Source organism: Salmo salar, chromosome ssa28, assembly GCF_905237065.1.
Source record: "Salmo salar chromosome ssa28, Ssal_v3.1, whole genome shotgun sequence".
NCBI lineage: Eukaryota > Metazoa > Chordata > Actinopteri > Salmoniformes > Salmonidae > Salmo > Salmo salar.
In genome coordinates, this window is record NC_059469.1 from 40,043,823 (window position 1) to 40,064,915 (window position 21,093).

The window sequence follows — 21,093 nt, forward strand, 5'->3', positions numbered from 1 at the left end:
GGCAGCAGCTACTCTTCCTGGGAGTTTATTATGGATCCCCATTAGTTCCTGTCGAGGCAGCAGCTACTCTTCCTGGGGGTTTATTATGGATCCCCATTAGTTCCTGTCAAGGCAGCAGCTACTCTTCCTGGGGGTTTATTATGGATCCCCATTAGTTCCTGCCAAGGCAGCAGCTACTCTTCCTGGGAGTTTATTATGGATCCCCATTAGTTCCTGTCGAGGCAGCAGCTACTCTTCCTGGGGGTTTATTATGGATCCCCATTAGTTCCTGTCGAGGCAGCAGCTACTCTTCCTTGTGTCTGGCAAAATTAAGGCAGTTATACAATTTTAAAAACGTTCAGAACAGATTTCACAACAGATTAACTGTGTTCCCTCATGCCACTACTGTATTACTAGGTTTTAACTCCAACCCTGTTCCTGGAGAGATACCCTCCTGTCGGATTTAACTCCAACCCCTGTTCCTGGAGAGATACCCTCCTGTAGGTTTTAACTCCAACTCTCTCTCCAGGAACAGGGTTGGAGTTAAATCCGACAGGAGGGTATCTCTCCAGGAACAGGGTGGGAGTTAAAACCTACAGGAGGGTATCTCTCCAGGAACAGGGTTGGGTGTTAAAACCTACAGGAGGGTGTCTCTCCAGGAACAGGGTTGGAGTTAAAACCTACAGGAAGGTATCTCTCCAGGAACAGGGTTGGGTGTTAAAACCTACAGGAGGGGTATCTCTCCAGGAACAGGGTTGGAGTTAAAACCTACAGGAGGGTATCTCTCCAGGAACAGGGTTGGAGTTAAAACCTACAGGAGGGGTATCTCTCCAGGAACAGGGTTGGAGTTAAAACCTACAGGAGGGTATCTCTCCAGGAACAGGGTTGACGAGCCCTGCTCTATTATGTACTATCTATTGCTAAGAACCACGACATCGGCGTAGTGTACAGGATGAGCAGGCAGAGTGATGGTCCTGCCACAGAAGGGTAGTTTTACTACTGCCAAACCATGTCTGTTTGGTGAGGACAGACGGAGAGAGACAGTCTGTCCACATCATGCTATTTTTAGCCTTGCTAACGGTCCCCTTGGGAACCAGCTGTAATTTTGGGTTTTGTGTTGGTTCACACGCATTGTTGAAAATGCTCTTACATAAACAGCATGGCTAAATGTGTGTGTGTGTGTGTGTGTGTGTGTGTGTGTGTGTGTGTGTGTGTGTGTGTGTGTGTGTGTGTGTGTGTGTGGTGCCATGGGAAAGTATTCAGACCCCTTGACTTTTTCCACATTTTGTTAGGTTACAGCCTCATTTAAAAAAAAAAAAAAGTCTCATCAAGCTACACGCAATACCCCACGATGATAACGCAAATAAACAGGTTTTTAATTTATTAAAATTAAAAACCGAAATATCCCGTTTACAGAACAGTAGAAACAGTAGAAACAGTAGAAACGTTTGGAAAGTTTGGAAAGTTTGGACACCTCATTCAAGGATTGTTACTATTTTCTACATTGTAGAATAATAGTGAAGACATCAAAACTATGAAATAACACACATTGAATCATGTAGTAACCAAAAAAAGTGTTAAACAAATCAAAATATATTTGGTATTTGAGATTCTTCAATGTAGCCACCCTTTACCTTGATGACAGCTTTGCACACTCTTGATATCCTGAAGCCACTCGTGTTGTCTTGGCTATTTATGAAATTTTTTAACCTTTTATTTAAACTAGGCAAGTCAGTTAAGAACAAATTCTTATTTTCAATGACGGCCTAAGAACAGTGGGTTAACTGCCTTGTTCAGGGGCAGAACGACAGATTTTTACCTTGTCAGCTCGGGGAGTCCAACGCTCTAACGCTCTAACCACTAGGCTACCTGCCGCCCTGTGTGCTTAGGTTCATTGTCCTGTTGGAAGGTGAACCCCAGTCTGAGGTCCTGAGTGCTCTGGGGCAGGTTTTTTTAAATTGTATTTTATATTTCTTCATCAAGGATCTCTCTGTACTTTGCTCCGTTCATCTTTGCCTCGATCCTGACTAGTCTCCCAGTCCCCACAGCATGATGCTGCCACCACCACGCTTCCCTGTAGAGATGGTGCCAGGTTTCCTCCGGATGTGACGGTTGGCATTCAGGCCAAACAGTTCAATCTTAATTTTATCAGACCAGAGTATCTTGATTCTCATGGTCAGAGTCTTTAAATGCCTTTTGGCAAACTCCAAGAGGGCTGTTATGTGCCTTTTACTGAGGAGTGGCTTCCGTCTGGCCACTCTACCATAAAGGCCTGATTGGTGGAGTGCTGCAGAGATGGTTGTCCTTCTGGAAGGTTCTCCCATCTCCACAGAGGAACTCTAGAGCTCTGTCAGAGTGACCATCGGGTTCTTGGTCACCTCCCTGACCAAGGCCCTTCTCCCCCGATTGCTCAGTTTGGCCGGGTGGCCAGCTCTAGGAAGAGTCTTAGTGGTTCCAAACTTCTTCTATTTAAGAATGATGGAGGCCACTGTGTTCTCGGGAACCTTCAATGCTGCAGACATTTTTTGGTACCCTTCCCCAGATCTGTGCCTCGACACAATCCTGTCTCAGAGCTCTACATTCAACTCCTTTGACCTCATGGCTTGGTTTTTGCTCTGACATGCACTGTCAACTGTGGGACCTTATATAGACAGGTGTGTCCCTTTCCAAATCATGTCCAATCAATTGAATTCATCACAGCTGGACTCCAATCAAGTTGTTGAAACATCTCAAGGATGATCAATGGAAACAGGATGCACCTGAGCTTAATTTCAAGTCTCATAGCGAAGGGTCTGAATACTTATTTACATAAGGTATTTCAGTTTATTTTTTTGCCCCCCAAATATTGAACCCGTTTTTACTTTGTCATTATGGTGTAGCGTGAAAGCGGTTTGAATACTTTCTCAATGCACTGTATAGGGCCCTATGTGTCAGATATACACACCACACACACAGAGAAAGAGATGTAGATACCTTAACTACCTGTGTGTGTGTCTGGCGTTTCTAAGATTTGAAGATATTGGGGGCTTAGCCCAAAGCCTGTAGGCTTTCCTTCCCCTGGGAAAAAAAAAAAAAAATGTAAAAAAAAATGAATTTGGTACACTTTGAGATGAACACTGAGAGATTAGAACACTGAGAGATTAGAACACTGAGAGATTAGAACACTGAGAGATTAGAACACTGAGAGATTATAAGAGATTAGAACACTAAGAGATTAGAACACAGAGATTAGAACACTGAGATTATAAGAGATTAGAACACTGAGATTATAAGAGATTAGAACACTGAGATTATAAGAGATTATAAGAGATTAGAACACTGAGAGATTAGAACCCTGAGAGATTAGAACCCTGAGAGATTAGAACCCTGAGAGATTAGAACCCTGAGAGATTAGAACCCTGAGAGATTAGACCCTGAGAGATTAGAACCCTGAGAGATCAGAACCCTGAGAGATCAGAACCCTGAGAGATTAGAACACTGAGATTATAAGAGATTATAAGAGATTAGAACACTGAGAGATTAGAACACTGAGAGATTAGAACCCTGAGAGATTAGAACCCTGAGAGATTAGAACCCTGAGAGATTAGAACCCTGAGAGATTAGAACCCTGAGAGATCTATCTATCTAGACTCTACACTCTGGAGGACATACTGTACATCTACAGAGTATTGCCAAAAATCTCCATACAACTCAACAGGCTCTGACCTGTCTGAGACAAACTGATTAAAGAACCCCACACTACCGAAGCGCTCTTTCGTGTGCACTTTGACGCTCGTTCTCTCCTTCACTTCCTCGCTCTCTCTACTCTTTTTCTGTCCCACAAATGTTATGAAATAATTTCATCCCAAACTGCTCGCATGTGTAAAACAAACTTTGTTCTATTTTAGACGCGCTGCAAGTCCTGCCTCTCCCGTCCACTCATTGGTTTTTAGGAGAATAATAAAGCCACGTGGGTGTTTTGAAAGATAAACCGAGGTCCAGTCCGTAATAATGACGATGATGATGATGATGATGATGATGATGGAAACTCCTGTGAGACTGAAAACCATCTAAAGAAGAGGTGTCCAAGTCATTCCACGGAGAGCAGGGTTTTCCTTTAATTAGTGACCTAGACAACCAGGTGAGGGAGGTTCTTTACTAATTAGTGACTTTCTTAAATAATCAAGTATAAAGGTTGGAGTGAAAAACCACCCTCACTCTCAACCCTCTGTGGAATGAGTTGGACACCTGGTCTAAAGGTTTAGGGCTCAATCCCCAAGGCCTAGTGACACCACTGGGGTGTGTGTGTGTGTGTGTGTGTGTGTGTGTGTGTGTGTGTGTGTGTGTGTGTGTGTGTGTGTGTGTGTGTGTGTGTGTGTGTGTGTGTGTGTGTGTGTAGTGTGTCTGTCTGTCTGGCTGGCGGGCAGTACTGTGATCAGTGTATTCCTCACCCTGGCTGTGTGTGTGTGTGTCTGTATGGCTGGCAGGGGCAGTACTGTGATCAGTGTATTCCTCACCCTGGCTGTGTGTGTGTGTGTCTGTATGGCTGGCAGGGGCAGTACTGTGATCAGTGTATTCCTCACCCTGGCTGTGTGTGTGTGTGTGTGTGTGTGTGTTCTCCAGGTGTCTGTATGGCTGGCAGGGGCAGTACTGTGATCAGTGTATTCCTCATCCTGGCTGTGTCCAGGGGACCTGTGTTGAACCATGGCAGTGTCTGTGTGATATCCACTGGGGAGGACATCTCTGTGACAAAGGTAGACTTTATTCCTATGCTGTCTCTTGTTCATACACCTCCCTTCCTCAGGCGTAGGCGGCCCTGTGTTATAGTGTCCCTCATAGTTACTCATAATGCCACCATTACCCATAGTGCCACAATTACTCATAATGCCACCATTACTCACAGTGCCACCTTTACTCACAGTGCCACCTTTACTCACAGTGCCACCATTACTCATAGTGCCACCATTACTCATAATGCCACCATTACTCACAGTGCCACCTTTACTCACAGTGCCACCATTACTCATAGTTACGCATAATGCCACCATTACTCATAGTGCCACCATTACTCATAGTGCCACCATTACTCATAGTGCCACGTTACTCATAGTGCCACGTTACTCATAGTGCCACGTTACTCATAGTGCCACCATTACTCATAGTTACTCATAGTGCCACCGTTACTCATAGTGCCACCATTACTCATAGTTACTCATAGTGCCACCATTACCCATAGTGCCACCATTACTCATAGTGCCACCATTACCCATAGTGCCACCATTACCCATGGTGCCACCATTACTCATAATGTCACCATTACTCATAGTGCCACCATTACTCATAGTTACTCATAATGCCACCATTACCCATAGTGCCACCATTACTCATAGTGCCACCATTACTGATGTGCCACCATTACTGATAGTGCCACCATTACTGATAGTGCCACCATTACACATAGTACCACCATTACTCACAGTGCCACCATTACTCATAGTGCCACCATTACTCATAGTGCCACCATTACTCATAGTGCCACCATTACTCATAGTTACTCATAATGCCACCATTACCCATGGTGCCACCGTTACTCATAGTGCCACCATTACACATAGTGTCACCATTACTCATAGTTACTCATAATGCAACCATTACCCATGGTGCCACCATTACTCATTGTGCCACCATTACTCATAGTGCCACCATTACTCATAGTGCCACCATTACTCATAGTGCCACCATTACTGATAGTGCCACCATTACTGATAGTGCCACCATTACTCATAGTGCCACCATTACTCATAGTGCCACCGTTACTCATAGTTACTCGTAATGCCACCATTACCCATGGTGCCACCATTACTCATAGTGCCACCATTTCTCAAAGTGCCACCATTACTCATAGTTACTCATAGTGCCACCATTACTCATAGTGCCACCATTACTCATAGTTACTCATAATGCCACCATTACTTATAGTGCCACCATTACTCATAGTGCCACCATTACTCATAGTTACTCGTAATGCCACCATTACCCATGGTGCCACCATTACTCATAGTGCCACCATTTCTCAAAGTGCCACCATTACTCATAGTTACTCATAGTGCCACCATTACTCATAGTGCCACCATTACTCATAGTTACTCATAATGCCACCATTACTCATAGTGCCACCATTACTCATAGTGCCACCATTACTCATTACTCTCTCTCCTCCCCCTCTCTCGCTCTCTCTCTCTCTCTCTCTCTCTCTCTTCCCCCTCTCTCTCTCTTCTCTCCTCCCCCCTCGCTCTCGCTCTCTCTCTCTCTCTCTCCTCCCCCCTTCTCTCAGATCTGAACTTCTGTGGGACCAAACAGCCCTGTCTGAATGGAGGAACCTGCAGCAACACAGGACCTGACAAATACCAGTGTTCCTGCGTTGAGGGCTACTCTGGAGTCACCTGTCAGAGGGGTAGGGAGTCACCTGTCAGAGGGGTAGGGAGTCACCTGTCAGAGGGGTAGGGAGTCACCTGTCAGAGGGGTAGGGAGTCACCTGTCAGAGGGGTAGGGAGTCACCTGTCAGAGGGGTAGGGAGTCACCTGTCAGAGGGGTAGGGAGTCACCTGTCAGAGGGGTAGGGAGTCACCTGTCAGAGGGGTAGGGAGTCACCTGTCAGAGGGGTAGGGAGTCACCTGTCAGAGGGGTAGGGAGTCACCTGTCAGAGGGGTAGGGAGTCACCTGTCAGAGGGGTAGGGAGTCACCTGTCAGAGGGGTAGGGAGTCACCTGTCAGAGGGGTAGGGAGTCACCTGTCAGAGGGGTAGGGAGTCACCTGTCAGAGGGGTAGGGAGTCACCTGTCAGAGGGGTAGGGAGTCACCTGTCAGAGGGGTAGGGAGTCACCTGTCAGAGGGGTAGGGAGTCACCTGTCAGAGGGGTAGGGAGTCACCTGTCAGAGGGGTAGGGAGTCACCTGTCAGAGGGGTAGGGAGTCACCTGTCAGAGGGGTAGGGAGTCACCTGTCAGAGGGGTAGGGAGTCACCTGTCAGAGGGGTAGGGAGTCACCTGTCAGAGGGGTAGGGAGTCACCTGTCAGAGGGGTAGGGGAGTCACCTGTCAGAGGGGTAGGGAGTCACCTGTCAGAGGGGTAGGGAGTCACCTGTCAGAGGGGTAGGGAGTCACCTGTCAGAGGGGTAGGGAGTCACCTGTCAGAGGGGTAGGGAGTCACCTGTCAGAGGGGTAGGGAGTCACCTGTCAGAGGGGTAGGGAGTCACCTGTCAGAGGGGTAGGGAGTCACCTGTCAGAGGGGTAGGGAGTCACCTGTCAGAGGGGTAGGGAGTCACCTGTCAGAGGGGTAGGGAGTCACCTGTCAGAGGGGTAGGGGGAGTCACCTGTCAGAGGGGTAGGTAGGGAGTCACCTGTCAGAGGGGTAGGGAGTCACCTGTCAGAGGGGTAGGGAGTCACCTGTCAGAGGGGTAGGGAGTCACCTGTCAGAGGGGTAGGGAGTCACCTGTCAGAGGGGTAGGGAGTCACCTGTCAGAGGGGTAGGGAGTCACCTGTCAGAGGGGTAGGGAGTCACCTGTCAGAGGGGTAGGGAGTCACCTGTCAGAGGGGTAGGGAGTCACCTGTCAGAGGGGTAGGGAGTCACCTGTCAGAGGGGTAGGTAGGGAGTCACCTGTCAGAGGGGTAGGTAGGGAGTCACCTGTCAGAGGGGTAGGTAGGGAGTCACCTGTCAGAGGGGTAGGTAGGGAGTCACCTGTCAGAGGGGTAGGTAGGGAGTCACCTGTCAGAGGGGTAGGGAGTCACCTGTCAGAGGGGTAGGGAGTCACCTGTCAGAGGGGTAGGGAGTCACCTGTCAGAGGGGTAGGGAGTCACCTGTCAGAGGGGTAGGGAGTCACCTGTCAGAGGGGTAGGGAGTCACCTGTCAGAGGGGTAGGGAGTCACTGTGTTGAGGGGTAGGGAGTGGGTCGTCATGGTTATCTGTCTCCTCAGTAAATGGGTGGGTCGTCATGGTTATCTGTCTCCTCAGTAAATGGGTGGGTCGTCATGGTTATCTGTCTCCTCAGTAAATGGGTGGGTCGTCATGGTTATCTGTCTCCTTAGTAAATGGGTGGGTCGTCATGGTTATCTGTCTCCTCAGTAAATGGGTGGGTCGTCATGGTTATCTGTCTCCTCAGTAAATGGGTGGGTCGTCATGGTTATCTGTCTCCTCAGTAAATGGGTGGGTCGTCATGGTTATCTGTCTCCTCAGTAAATGGGTGGGTCGTCATGGTTATCTGTCTCCTTAGTAAATGGGTGGGTCGTCATGGTTATCTGTCTCCTCAGTAAATGGGTGGGTCGTCATGGTTATCTGTCTCCTCAGTAAATGGGTGGGTCGTCATGGTTATCTGTCTCCTCAGTAAATGGGTGGGTCGTGGGGTTATGTTGATGCTTAGGGCTGCTGGATGACAGGAAAACACAGAGCACACTCATTAATTCATTTAACCTTTAATTAACAAGTCAAGTCGGTTAAGAACAAATTCTTATTTACAATGACGGCCAAACCCGGACGACCCTGTGCCAATTGTGCGCCGCCCTATGCTTGCTTGCTTGTTTTCATTGCTTTACTGGGGGACGCTTAGCAGATGAAAATGTCTACATGTTATTGATGTTAGTGCAGGGTGAGCTGCACACAGTGGACTTCCTACTAGGACCCACCACCTCAATGCTAACAGCATAAATCTGGTTCAGAGACACATATTGCTACATACAACAGCTGTAGGATTAGCAGAGGCATGGAGGGCCGTTAGAGGGGTTAATTACATTGTCTACCAACGCTCCTGGTATAATGTACATTTGCTAAAGCATTATGATGACACAATGGTAGGGATTCAGGGGGTGTACTGATTGGCTGAGTGGATTCAGGGGGTGTAGGGGGGTGTACTGATTGGCTGAGTGGATTCAGGGGGTGTAGGGGGGTGTACTGATTGGCTGAGTGGATTCAGGGGGTGTAGGGGGGTGTACTGATTGGCTGAGTGGATTCAGGGGGTGTAGGGGGGTGTACTGAATGGCTGAGCATATTCAGGGGGCGTCGGGGGGTTTACAAGGGTCCTCTCAGCTCCCAGGTCCTCTCAGCCTCAGCTCCCAGGTCCTCTCAGCCTCAGCTCCCAGGTCCTCTCAGCTCCCAGGTCCTCTCTGCTCCCAGGTCCTCTCAGCTCCCAGGTCCTCTCAGCTCCCAGGTCCTCTCAGCTCCCAGGTCCTCTCAGCTCCCAGGTCCTCTCTGCTCCCAGGTCCTCTCTGCTCCCAGGTCCTCTCTGCTCCCAGGTCCTCTCTGCTCCCAGGTCCTCTCAGCTCCCAGGTCCTCTCAGCTCCCAGGTCCTCTCTGCTCCCATTGGCCAATCAGTCTCTCCCAGCATGTGTCTGTAACCCTGTGTTTCCTCCCCTCCACAGCAGAGCATGCGTGTCTGTCCAACCCCTGTTCTAATGGAGGGAGCTGTGTAGAGGACACTCAGGGTTATGGGTGTGTATGTGGAGCGGGCTGGAGCGGACCCTCCTGTAATATCAGTAAGTCTGTATATACACACACACACACACACACACACACACACACACACACACACACACACACACACACACACACACACACACACACACACACACACACATTCATGGAGTGCCCTGTGTGTATCTCTCCTGTCTGCTAGATGTTGATGAGTGCTCTCCTAACCCCTGTAATCATGGTGGGACCTGCCAGGACCTGGTTCATGGTTATAAGTGTCACTGTCCGCCTCAGTGGACCGGCAAGACCTGTCGCATAGGTGAGACACACATTATTCTTTCTCTTCTCTCCCCCTCTCTGCCTCCTCCCTCCTGTCTCCTCCCTCCTGTCTCCTCTCCCTGTCTCCTCTCCCTGTCTCCTCTCATGTCTCCTCTCATGTCTCCTCTCCCTGTCTCCTCTCCCTGTCTCCTCTCCCTGTCTCCTCTCCCTGTCTCCTCTCCCTGTCTCCTCCCTCCTGTCTCCTCTCATGTCTCCTCTCCCTGTCTCCTCTCCCTGTCTCCTCTCCCTGTCTCCTCCCTCCTGTCTCCTCTCCCTGTCTCCTCTCCCTGTCTCCTCTCCCTGTCTCCCCTCCTGTCTCCTCTCCCTGTCTCCTCCCTCCTGTCTCCTCTCCCTGTCTCCTCTCCCTGTCTCCTCTCCCTGTCTCCTCTCCCTGTCTCCTCTCCCTGTCTCCTCTCCCTGTCTCCTCTCCCTGTCTCCTCCCTCCTGTCTCCTCTCCCTGTCTCCTCTCCCTGTCTCCTCCCTCTCTGTCTCCTCTCTGTCTCCTCCCTCCTGTCTCCTCTCCCTGTCTCCTCTCCCTGTCTCCTCTCCCTGTCTCCTCCCTCCTGTCTCCTCTCCCTGTCTCCTCTCCCTGTCTCCTCTCCCTGTCTCCTCTCCCTGTCTCCTCTCCCCTGTCTCCTCTCCCTGTCTCCTCTCCCTGTCTCCTCTCCCTCCCTGTCTCCTCTCCCTGTCTCCTCTCCCTGTCTCCTCTCCCTGTCTCCTCTCCCTGTCTCCTCTCCCTGTCTCCTCTCCCTGTCTCCTCTCCCTGTCTCCTCTCCCTGTCTCCTCTCCCTGTCTCCTCTCCCTGTCTCCTCTCCCTGTCTCCTCTCCCTGTCTCCTCTCCCTGTCTCCTCTCCCTGTCTCCTCTCCCTGTCTTCTCTCCCTGTCTCCTCCCTCCTGTCTCCTCTCCCTGTCTCCTCTCCCTGTCTCCTCTCCCTGTCTTCTCTCCCTGTCTCCTCCCTCCTGTCTCCTCTCCCTGTCTCCTCTCCCTGTCTCCTCTCCCTGTCTCCTCTCCCTGTCTCCTCTCTGTCTCCTCTCCCTGTCTCCTCTCCCTGTCTCCTCTCCCTGTCTCCTCTCCCTGTCTCCTCTCCCTGTCTCCTCTCCCTGTCTCCTCTCCCTGTCTCCTCTCCCTGTCTCCTCTCTGTCTCCTCTCCCTGTCTCCTCTCCCTGTCTCCTCTCTCCTGTCTCCTCCCTCCTGTCTCCTCGCTTTGTCTCCTCGCTCTGTCTCCTGTTTCTCTGTCTCCTCTCCCTGTCTCCTCTCCCTGTCTCCTCTCTGTCTCCTATCCTTGTCTCCTCTATCCTTGTCTCCTCTCTTCCTCTTCCTCTTCTTTCTACTCCACTTCAACCTAGTTTTCTCAGTTGGATTTCTCTATTGCCTTTCTTCACTGGTGTCTTTCACTTTAACGTAGTACTTCATGAACATTTGAGCGCAGGAAGTGGACTCATAATGAATTATTTGTGCCCGTCTTCACTCTGACCATGCCCTGTTATTAATCCGCCTCCTCTCCAGATGCCAACGAATGCGACAGCAAGCCCTGTGTCAACGCCAACTCCTGCCGCAACCTGATTGGTGGATACTTCTGCGAGTGTGTCGCTGGTTGGACGGGGCTGAACTGTGACATCAGTGAGTAGAACTAAGACGGTTTCTGTTGCAGCTGTGGCGTTGTAGAACACCTGTCTCCGTCAGGACAGTGTAATGCTTAACTTCCCAATAGTGTCAGAGTTAGAAATGTACATGATCCTTCACTATGCGTCCCAAATAGCACCCTTATCCCTTTATAGGGCACTACATAAGGACTAGGGTTCATAGGGTAGTAGGGCGCTACATAAGGACTAGGGTTCACAGGGTAGTAGGACACTGCATAAGGACTAGGGTTCACAGGGTAGTAGAACACTGCATAAGGACTAGGGTTCACAGGGTAGTAGGGCTCTACATAAGGACTAGGGTCACCGGGTTGTAGGACACTACATAAGGACTAGGGTTCACAGGGTAGTAGGACACTACATAAGGACTAGGGCCTACAGGGTAGTAGAACACTACATAAGGACTAGGGTTCACAGGGTAGTAGGACACTACATAAGGACTAGGGCCTACAGGGTAGTAGTACACTACATAAGGACTAGGGTTCACAGGGTAGTAGGACACTACATAAGGACTAGGGCCTACAGGGTAGTAGAACACTACATAAGGACTAGGGTTCACAGGGTAGTAGGACACTACATAAGGACTAGGGCCTACAGGGTTGTAGGACACTACATAAGGACTAGGGTCCACAGGGTAGTAGGAAACTACATAAGGACTAGGGTCCACAGGGTAGTAGGACACTACATAAGGACTAGGGTCCACAGGGTAGTAGGGCACTACATAAGGACTAGGGTTTACAGGGTTGTAGGACACTACATAAGGACTAGGGTTCACAGGGTTGTAGGACACTACATAAGGACTAGGGTTCACAGGGTAGTAGGGCTCTACATAAGGACTAGGGCCTACAGGGTTGTAGGACACTACATAAGGACGTAGGGCCTACAGGGTTGTAGGACACTACTTAAGGACTAGGGTTCACAGGGTAGTAGGACACTGCATAAGGACTAGGATTCAGGGGGTAGTAGGTCACTACATAAGGACTAGGGTTCACAGGGTAGTAGGACACTACATAAGGACTAGGGTTCACAGGGTTGTAGGACACTACATAAGGACTAGGGTTCACAGGGTAGTAGGGCACTACATAAGGACTAGGGTCTACAGGGTAGTAGGACACTACATAAAGACTAGGGTTCACAGGGTAGTAGAACACTACATAAGGACTAGGGTCACAGGGTAGTAGAACACTACATAAGGAATGGGGTTCACAGGGTAGTAGGACACTACATAAGGACTAGGGCCTACAGGGTTGTAGGACACTACATAAGGACTAGGGCCTACAGGGTTGTAGGACACTACATAAGGACTAGGGTTCACAGGGTTGTAGGTCACTACATAAGGATTAGGGCCTACAGGGCTGTAGGACACTACATAAGGACTAGGGCCTACAGGGCTGTAGGACACTACATAAGGACTAGGGCCTACAGGGTAGTAGTACACTACATAAGGACTAGGGTTCACAAGGTTGTAGGACACTACATAAGGACTAGGGTTCACAGGGTTGTAGGACACTACATAAGGACTAGGGTTCACAGGGTTGTAGGACACTACATAAGGAATGGGGTCCACAGGGTAGTAGGACACTACATAAGGACTAGGGTTCACAGGGTTGTAGGACACTACATAAGGACTAGGGCCTACAGGGCTGTAGGACACTACATAAGGACTAGGGTCACAGGGTTGTAGGACACTACATAAGGACTAGGGTTCACAGGGTTGTAGGACACTACATAAGGACTAGGGTTCACAGGGTAGTAGAACACTACATAAGGACTTGGGCCTACAGGGTTGTAGGACACTACATAAGGACGTAGGGCCTACAGGGTTGTAGTACACTACTTAAGGACTAGGGTTCACAGGGTAGTAGGACACTGCATAAGGACTAGGGTTCACAGGGTAGTAGGGCTCTATATAAGGACTAGGGTTCACAGGGTAGTAGAACACTGCATAAGGACTAGGGTTCACAGGGTAGTAGGGCTCTACTTAAGGACTAGGGTTCACAGGGTTGTAGGACACTACATAAGGACTAGGGTTCACAAGGTTATAGGACACTACATGAGGACTAGGGTTCACAAGGTTATAGGACACTACATGAGGACTAGGGCCTACAGGGCTGTAGGACACTACATAAGGACTAGGGTCACAGGGTTGTAGGACACTACATAAGGACTAGGGTTCACAGGGTTGTAGGACACTACATAAGGACTAGGGTTCACAGGGTTGTAGGACACTACATAAGGACTTGGGCCTACTACGTTGTAGGACACTACATAAGGACGTAGGGCCTACAGGGTTGTAGGACACTACTTAAGGACTACGGTTCACAGGGTAGTAGGACACTGCATAAGGACTAGGATTCAGGGGGTAGTAGGTCACTACATAAGGACTAGGGTTCACAGGGTAGTAGGACACTACATAAGAACTAGGGTTCACAGGGTTGTAGGACACTACATAAGGACTAGGGTTCACAGGGTAGTAGGGCACTACATAAGGACTAGGGTCTACAGGGTAGTAGGACACTACATAAGGACTAGGGTTCACAGGGTAGTAGAACACTACATAAGGACTAGGGTCACAGGGTAGTAGGACACTACATAAGGAATGGGGTTCACAGGGTAGTAGGACACTACATAAGGACTAGGGCCTACAGGGTTGTAGGACAATACATAAGGACTAGGGCCTACAGGGTTGTAGGACACTACATAAGGACTAGGGTTCACAGGGTAGTAGGACACTACATAAGGACTAGGGCCTACAGGGTAGTAGGACACTACATAAGGACTAGGGTTCACAGGGTTGTAGGTCACTACATAAGGACTAGGGCCTACAGGGCTGTAGGACACTACATAAGGACTAGGGCCTACAGGGCTGTAGGACACTACATAAGGACTAGGGCCTACAGGGTAGTAGTACACTACATAAGGACTAGGGTTCACAAGGTTGTAGGACACTACATAAGGACTAGGGTTCACAGGGTTGTAGGACACTACATAAGGACTAGGGTTCATAGGGTTGTAGGACACTACATAAGGACTAGGGTTCACAGAGTAGTAGAACACTGCATAAGGACTAGGGTTCACTGGGTAGTAGGGCTCTACATAAGGACTAGGGTCACAGGGTTCACAGGGTTGTAGGACACTACATAAGGACTAGGGTTCACAGAGTAGTAGAACACTGCATAAGGACTAGGGTTCACTGGGTAGTAGGGCTCTACATAAGGACTAGGGTCACAGGGTTCACAGGGTTGTAGGACACTACATAAGGACTAGGGTTCACAGAGTAGTAGAACACTGCATAAGGACTAGGGTTCACAGGGTAGTAGGGCTCTACATAAGGACTAGGGTCACAGGGTTCACAGGGTTGTAGGACACTACATAAGGACTAGGGTTCACAGAGTAGTAGAACACTGCATAAGGACTAGGGTTCACTGGGTAGTAGGGCTCTACATAAGGACTAGGGTCACAGGGTTCACAGGGTTGTAGGACACTACATAAGGACTAGGGTTCACAGAGTAGTAGGACACTACATAAGGAATGGGGTGATTATTTTTTGGAGGGTGCACTTTCTTTTACGGAGGGTGAACAAATTTGTGACTGTATTATCACAGACAAAGTTGATTATCTTGTCTAATACATGCTAGTAGATAACACCTGATACATCATCTTTGTTTTCCTGTGTATGTTGATTATCTTGTTTAATACATGCTGGTAGATAACACCTGATACATCATCTTTGTTTTCCTGTGTATCTTGATTATCTTGTTTAATACATGCTGGTAGATAACACCTGATACATCATCTTTGTTTTCCTGTGTAGATCTCAATGACTGCAAGGACCAGTGCCGACACGGTGGAACCTGCAGGGTATGTTGTTTTTCTCCCTCTCTGCATCTCTAGATCTCTCTCAATTCATTTACAATCCAAGGGGCTTTATTGACATGGGAAACATATGTTAACGTGGCCAAAGCAAGTGAAGTAGATAATAAACAAAAAAAATTAAATGAACAATAAAAATTTACAGTAAACATTACACTCACAGAAGATTCAAAAGAATAAAGACATTTCAAATGTCATATTATGTCTATATACAGTGTTGTAACGATGTGCAAATAGTTAAAGTACAAAAGGGAAAATAAATAAACATAAATATGGGTTGTATTTACAATGGTGTTTGTTCTTCACTGGTTGACCTTTTCTTGAGACAACAGGTCACACATCTTGTTGCTGTGATGGATCACTGTGGTATTTCACCCAGTAGATATGGGAGTTCATCTTGTTGCTGTGATGGATCACTGTGGTATTTCACCCAGTAGATATGGGAGTTCATCTTTCTGCTGTGATGGATCACTGTGGTATTTCACCCAGTAGATATGGGAGTTCATCTTTCTGCTGTGATGGATCACTGTGGTATTTCACCCAGTAGATATGGGAGTTTATCTTGCTGCTGTGATGGATCACTGTGGTATTTCACCCAGTAGATATGGGAGTTTATCTTGTTGCTGTGATGGATCACTGTGGTATTTCACCCAGTAGATATGGGAGTTCATCTTTCTGCTGTGATGGATCACTGTGGTATTTCACCCAGTAGATATGGGAGTTTATCTTGTTGCTGTGATGGATCACTGTGCTATTTCACCCAGTAGATATGGGAGTTCAACAACATTGGGTTTGTTTTCATATTCTTTGTGGATCTGTCAGACAGTAACGCCCCAGCAGTAACACCAGACAGTAACGCCCCAGCAGTAACACCAGACAGTAACGCCCCAGCAGTAACACCACACCAGACAGTAACGTCCCAGCAGTAACACCAGACAGTAACGCCCCAGCAGTAACACCAGACAGTAACGTCCCAGCAGTAACACCAGACAGTAACGCCCCAGCAGTAACACCAGACAGTAACGCCCCAGCAGTAACACCAGACAGTAACGTCCCAGCAGTAACACCAGACAGTAACGTCCCAGCAGTAACACCAGACAGTAACGTCCCAGCAGTAACACCAGACAGTAACGCCCCAGCAGTAACACCAGACAGTAACGCCCCAGCAGTAACACCAGACAGTAACGCCCCAGCAGTAACACCACACCAGACAGTAACGCCCCAGCAGTAACACCAGACAGTAACGCCCCAGCAGTAACAACACACCAGACAGTAACGCCCCAGCAGTAACAACACACCAGACAGTAACGTCCCAGCAGTAACACCACACCAGACAGTAACGTCCCAGCAGTAACACCACACCAGACAGTAACGCCCCAGCAGTAACACCAGACAGTAACGTCCCAGCAGTAACACCAGACAGTAACGCCCCAGCAGTAACACCACACCAGACAGTAACGCCCCAGCAGTAACACCAGACAGTAACGTCCCAGCAGTAACACCAGACAGTAACGCCCCAGCAGTAACACCAGACAGTAACGCCCCAGCAGTAACACCACACCAGACAGTAACGCCCCAGCAGTAACACCACACCAGACAGTAACGTCCCAGCAGTAACACCAGACAGTAACGCCCCAGCAGTAACACCAGACAGTAACGTCCCAGCAGTAACACCAGACAGTAACGTCCCAGCAGTAACACCAGACAGTAACGCCCCAGCAGTAACACCAGACAGTAACGTCCCAGCAGTAACACCAGACAGTAACGCCCCAGCAGTAACACCAGACAGTAACGTCCCAGCAGTAACACCACACCAGACAGTAACGCCCCAGCAGTAACACCAGACAGTAACGCCCCAGCAGTAACACCAGACAGTAACGCCCCAGCAGTAACACCAGACCAGACAGTAACGCCCCAGCAGTAACACCAGACAGTAACGTCCCAGCAGTAACACCAGACGGTAACGTCCCAGCAGTAACACCAGACCAGACAGTAACGCCCCAGCAGTAACACCAGACAGTAACGTCCCAGCAGTAACACCAGACAGTAACGCCCCAGCAGTAACACCAGACAGTAACGCCCCAGCAGTAACACCACACCAGACAGTAACGTCCCAGCAGTAACACCAGACAGTAACGTCCCAGCAGTAACACCACACCAGACAGTAACGCCCCAGCAGTAACACCACACCAGACAGTAACGCCCCAGCAGTAACACCAGACAGTAACGTCCCAGCAGTAACACCAGACAGTAACGTCCCAGCAGTAACACCACACCAGACAGTAACGCCCCAGCAGTAACACCACACCAGACAGTAACGCCCCAGCAGTAACACCAGACAGTAACGTCCCAGCAGTAACACCAGACAGTAACGTCCCAGCAGTAACACCAGACAGTAACGTCCCAGCAGTAACACCAGACAGTAACGTCCCAGCAGTAACACCAGACAGTAACACCCCAGCAGTAACACCACACCAGACAGTAACGTCCCAGCAGTAACACCACACCAGACAGTAACGTCCCAGCAGTAACACCACACCAGACAGTAACGCCCCAGCAGTAACACCACACCAGACAGTAACGCCCCAGCAGTAACACCACACCAGACAGTAACGCCCCAGCAGTAACACCAGACAGTAACGTCCCAGCAGTAACACCAGACAGTAACGCCCCAGCAGTAACACCACACCAGACAGTAACGCCCCAGCAGTAACACCAGACAGTAACGTCCCAGCAGTAACACCAGACAGTAACGTCCCAGCAGTAACACCAGACAGTAACGCCCCAGCAGTAACACCACACCAGACAGTAACGTCCCAGCAGTAACACCAGACAGTAACGCCCCAGCAGTAACAACACACCAGACAGTAACGCCCCAGCAGTAACACCACACCAGACAGTAACGTCCCAGCAGTAACACCAGACAGTAACGTCCCAGCAGTAACACCAGACAGTAACGTCCCAGCAGTAACACCAGACAGTAACGCCCCAGCAGTAACACCAGACAGTAACGCCCCAGCAGTAACAACACACCAGACAGTAACGTCCCAGCAGTAACACCAGACAGTAACGTCCCAGCAGTAACACACCAGACAGTAACGTCCCAGCAGTAACAACACACCAGACGGTAACGCCCCAGCAGTAACACCAGACAGTAACGTCCCAGCAGTAACACCAGACAGTAACGCCCCAGCAGTAACACACCAGACAGTAACGCCCCAGCAGTAACACCAGACAGTAACGCCCCAGCAGTAACACCAGACAGTAACGTCCCAGCAGTAACACCACACCAGACAGTAACGCCCCAGCAGTAACACCAGACAGTAACGTCCCAGCAGTAACACCAGACAGTAACGTCCCAGCAGTAACACCAGACAGTAACGTCCCAGCAGTAACACCACACCAGACAGTAACGTCCCAGCAGTAACACCACACCAGACAGTAACGCCCCAGCAGTAACACCACACCAGACAGTAACGTCCCAGCAGTAACACCACACCAGACAGTAACGTCCCAGCAGTAACACCACACCAGACGGTAACGTCCCAGCAGTAACACCACACCAGACAGTAACGCCCCAGCAGTAACACCAGACAGTAACGCCCCAGCAGTAACACCAGACAGTAACGTCCCAGCAGTAACACCAGACAGTAACGTCCCAGCAGTAACACCAGACAGTAACGTCCCAGCAGTAACACCAGACAGTAACGCCCCAGCAGTAACACACCAGACAGTAACGCCCCAGCAGTAACACCAGACAGTAACGCCCCAGCAGTAACACCAGACAGTAACGTCCCAGCAGTAACACCACACCAGACAGTAACGCCCCAGCAGTAACACCACACCAGACAGTAACGTCCCAGCAGTAACACCAGACAGTAACGTCCCAGCAGTAACACCAGACAGTAACGCCCCAGCAGTAACACCAGACAGTAACGTCCCAGCAGTAACACCAGACAGTAACGCCCCAGCAGTAACACCAGACAGTAACGCCCCAGCAGTAACAACACACCAGACAGTAACGTCCCAGCAGTAACACCAGACAGTAACGCCCCAGCAGTAACACCAGACAGTAACGCCCCAGCAGTAACAACACACCAGACAGTAACGCCCCAGCAGTAACACCAGACAGTAACGTCCCAGCAGTAACACCAGACAGTAACGTCCCAGCAGTAACACCAGACAGTAACGCCCCAGCAGTAACACCACACCAGACAGTAACGCCCCAGCAGTAACACCACACCAGACAGTAACGCCCCAGCAGTAACACCAGACAGCTGTTACATTGCACAACCTTCAATGTTATGTCATAATTATGTAAAATACTGGCTCCTTGCTGCACTCGCGTAACAGGTAGTCAGCCTGCCAGGCAGTCTTCTCGTGGATTGCAATTTAATCGGCCATAATTGGCCATGCCGATTAATCGGTCGACCTCTAGTCAGGCATTCTACCACTGTGTCTCTCTCTGTTTAGGGACAAATAGCATTCTAGTTTGCTCTGTTTTTTTGTTAATTCTTTACAATGTGTCAAGTAATTATCTTTTGGTTTTCTCATGATTTGGTTGGGTCTAATTGCATTGCTGTCCTGGGGCTCTGTGGGGTCTATTTGTGTTTGTGAACAGAGCCCCAGGACCAGCTTGCTTAGGGGACTCTTCTCCAGGTTCATCTCTCTGTAGGTGATGGCTTTGTTATGGAAGGTTTGGGAATCGACATGAATGACATGAATCTGTCTGTGATATCAGACACGTGTTTATGTTTAGTTTCTCTTTTATCCTGGTTTCTTTTCCTTCCACAAACTAATTTACAGCTTTAAAAAAAATAAAGCATTTTTTTTCAGTGGAAGCTGGAACACCCTGTTGAGTTGTAAAGTTGTTCTAGACTCCCTCAATGAAATGAAGAATGAAGAACGGAGACAGTGGGTTGGAGAGGGGAGGGAGGGAGGGAGAGGCAGGCAGGACGAAGAGGGTGAGAGGGGGAGTCATTGGGTTCAGTGGGGGTTGGTAACTAAGGAAAGTGGAGAGGGGAGAGGGAGTAAGAGGTGGAAGGGTATAGAGATTGAGAGGGAGAGAGAATTCCATGACCACACTAGATTAAAATACCATAAACATTATTGTGTTGAGTGTGAGCCAGAAAAATGTGATTGTTGAAAGTATCTGTGATTCTGTTTCTCAAACTGTTATTGTCCTGTCTTCTACCACCACCCTGTTCTCTTGTTATTGTCCTGTCTCCACCACCCTGTTCTCTTGTTATTGTCCTGTCTCCACCACCCTGTTCTCTTGTTATTGTCCTGTCTCCACCACCCTGTTCTCTTGTTATTGTCCTGTCTTCTACCACCACCCTGTTCTCTTGTTATTGTCCTGTCTCCACCACCCTATTCTCTTGTTATTGTCCTGTCTCCACCACCCTGTTCTCTTGTTATTGTCCTGTCTTCTACCACCACCCTGTTCTCTTGTTATTGTCCTGTCTTCTACCACCACCCTGTTCTCTTGTTATTGTCCTGTCTTCTACCACCACCCTGTTCTCTTGTTATTGTCCTGTCTCCACCACCCTATTCTCTTGTTATTGTCCTGTCTCCACCACCCTATTCTCTTGTTATTGTCCTGTCTCCACCACCCTGTTCTCTTGTTATTGTCCTGTCTCCACCACCCTGTTCTCTTGTTATTGTCCTGTCTCCACCACCCTATTCTCTTGTTATTGTCCTGTCTTCCACCACCCTGTTCTCTTGTTATTGTCCTGTCTTCTACCACCACCCTGTTCTCTTGTTATTGTCCTGTCTTCTACCACCACCCTGTTCTCTTGTTATTGTCCTGTCTCCACCACCCTATTCTCTTGTTATTGTCCTGTCTCCACC

At 49.2% G+C, this 21,093-nt stretch overlaps 1 protein-coding gene across 1 annotated transcript in view; it reads left to right on the forward strand.

Moving 5' to 3' along the window:
• Window positions 1-21,093, forward strand: part of LOC106589996 (protein jagged-1b) — a 161,203-nt gene that overhangs the window by 56,374 nt on the left and 83,736 nt on the right. The window contains 6 exon segments of the mRNA XM_045710129.1: window positions 4,582-4,712; window positions 6,293-6,412; window positions 9,363-9,476; window positions 9,617-9,730; window positions 11,237-11,350; window positions 15,185-15,231. Of these exon segments, the coding sequence (XP_045566085.1) occupies window positions 4,582-4,712; window positions 6,293-6,412; window positions 9,363-9,476; window positions 9,617-9,730; window positions 11,237-11,350; window positions 15,185-15,231 (640 nt within the window).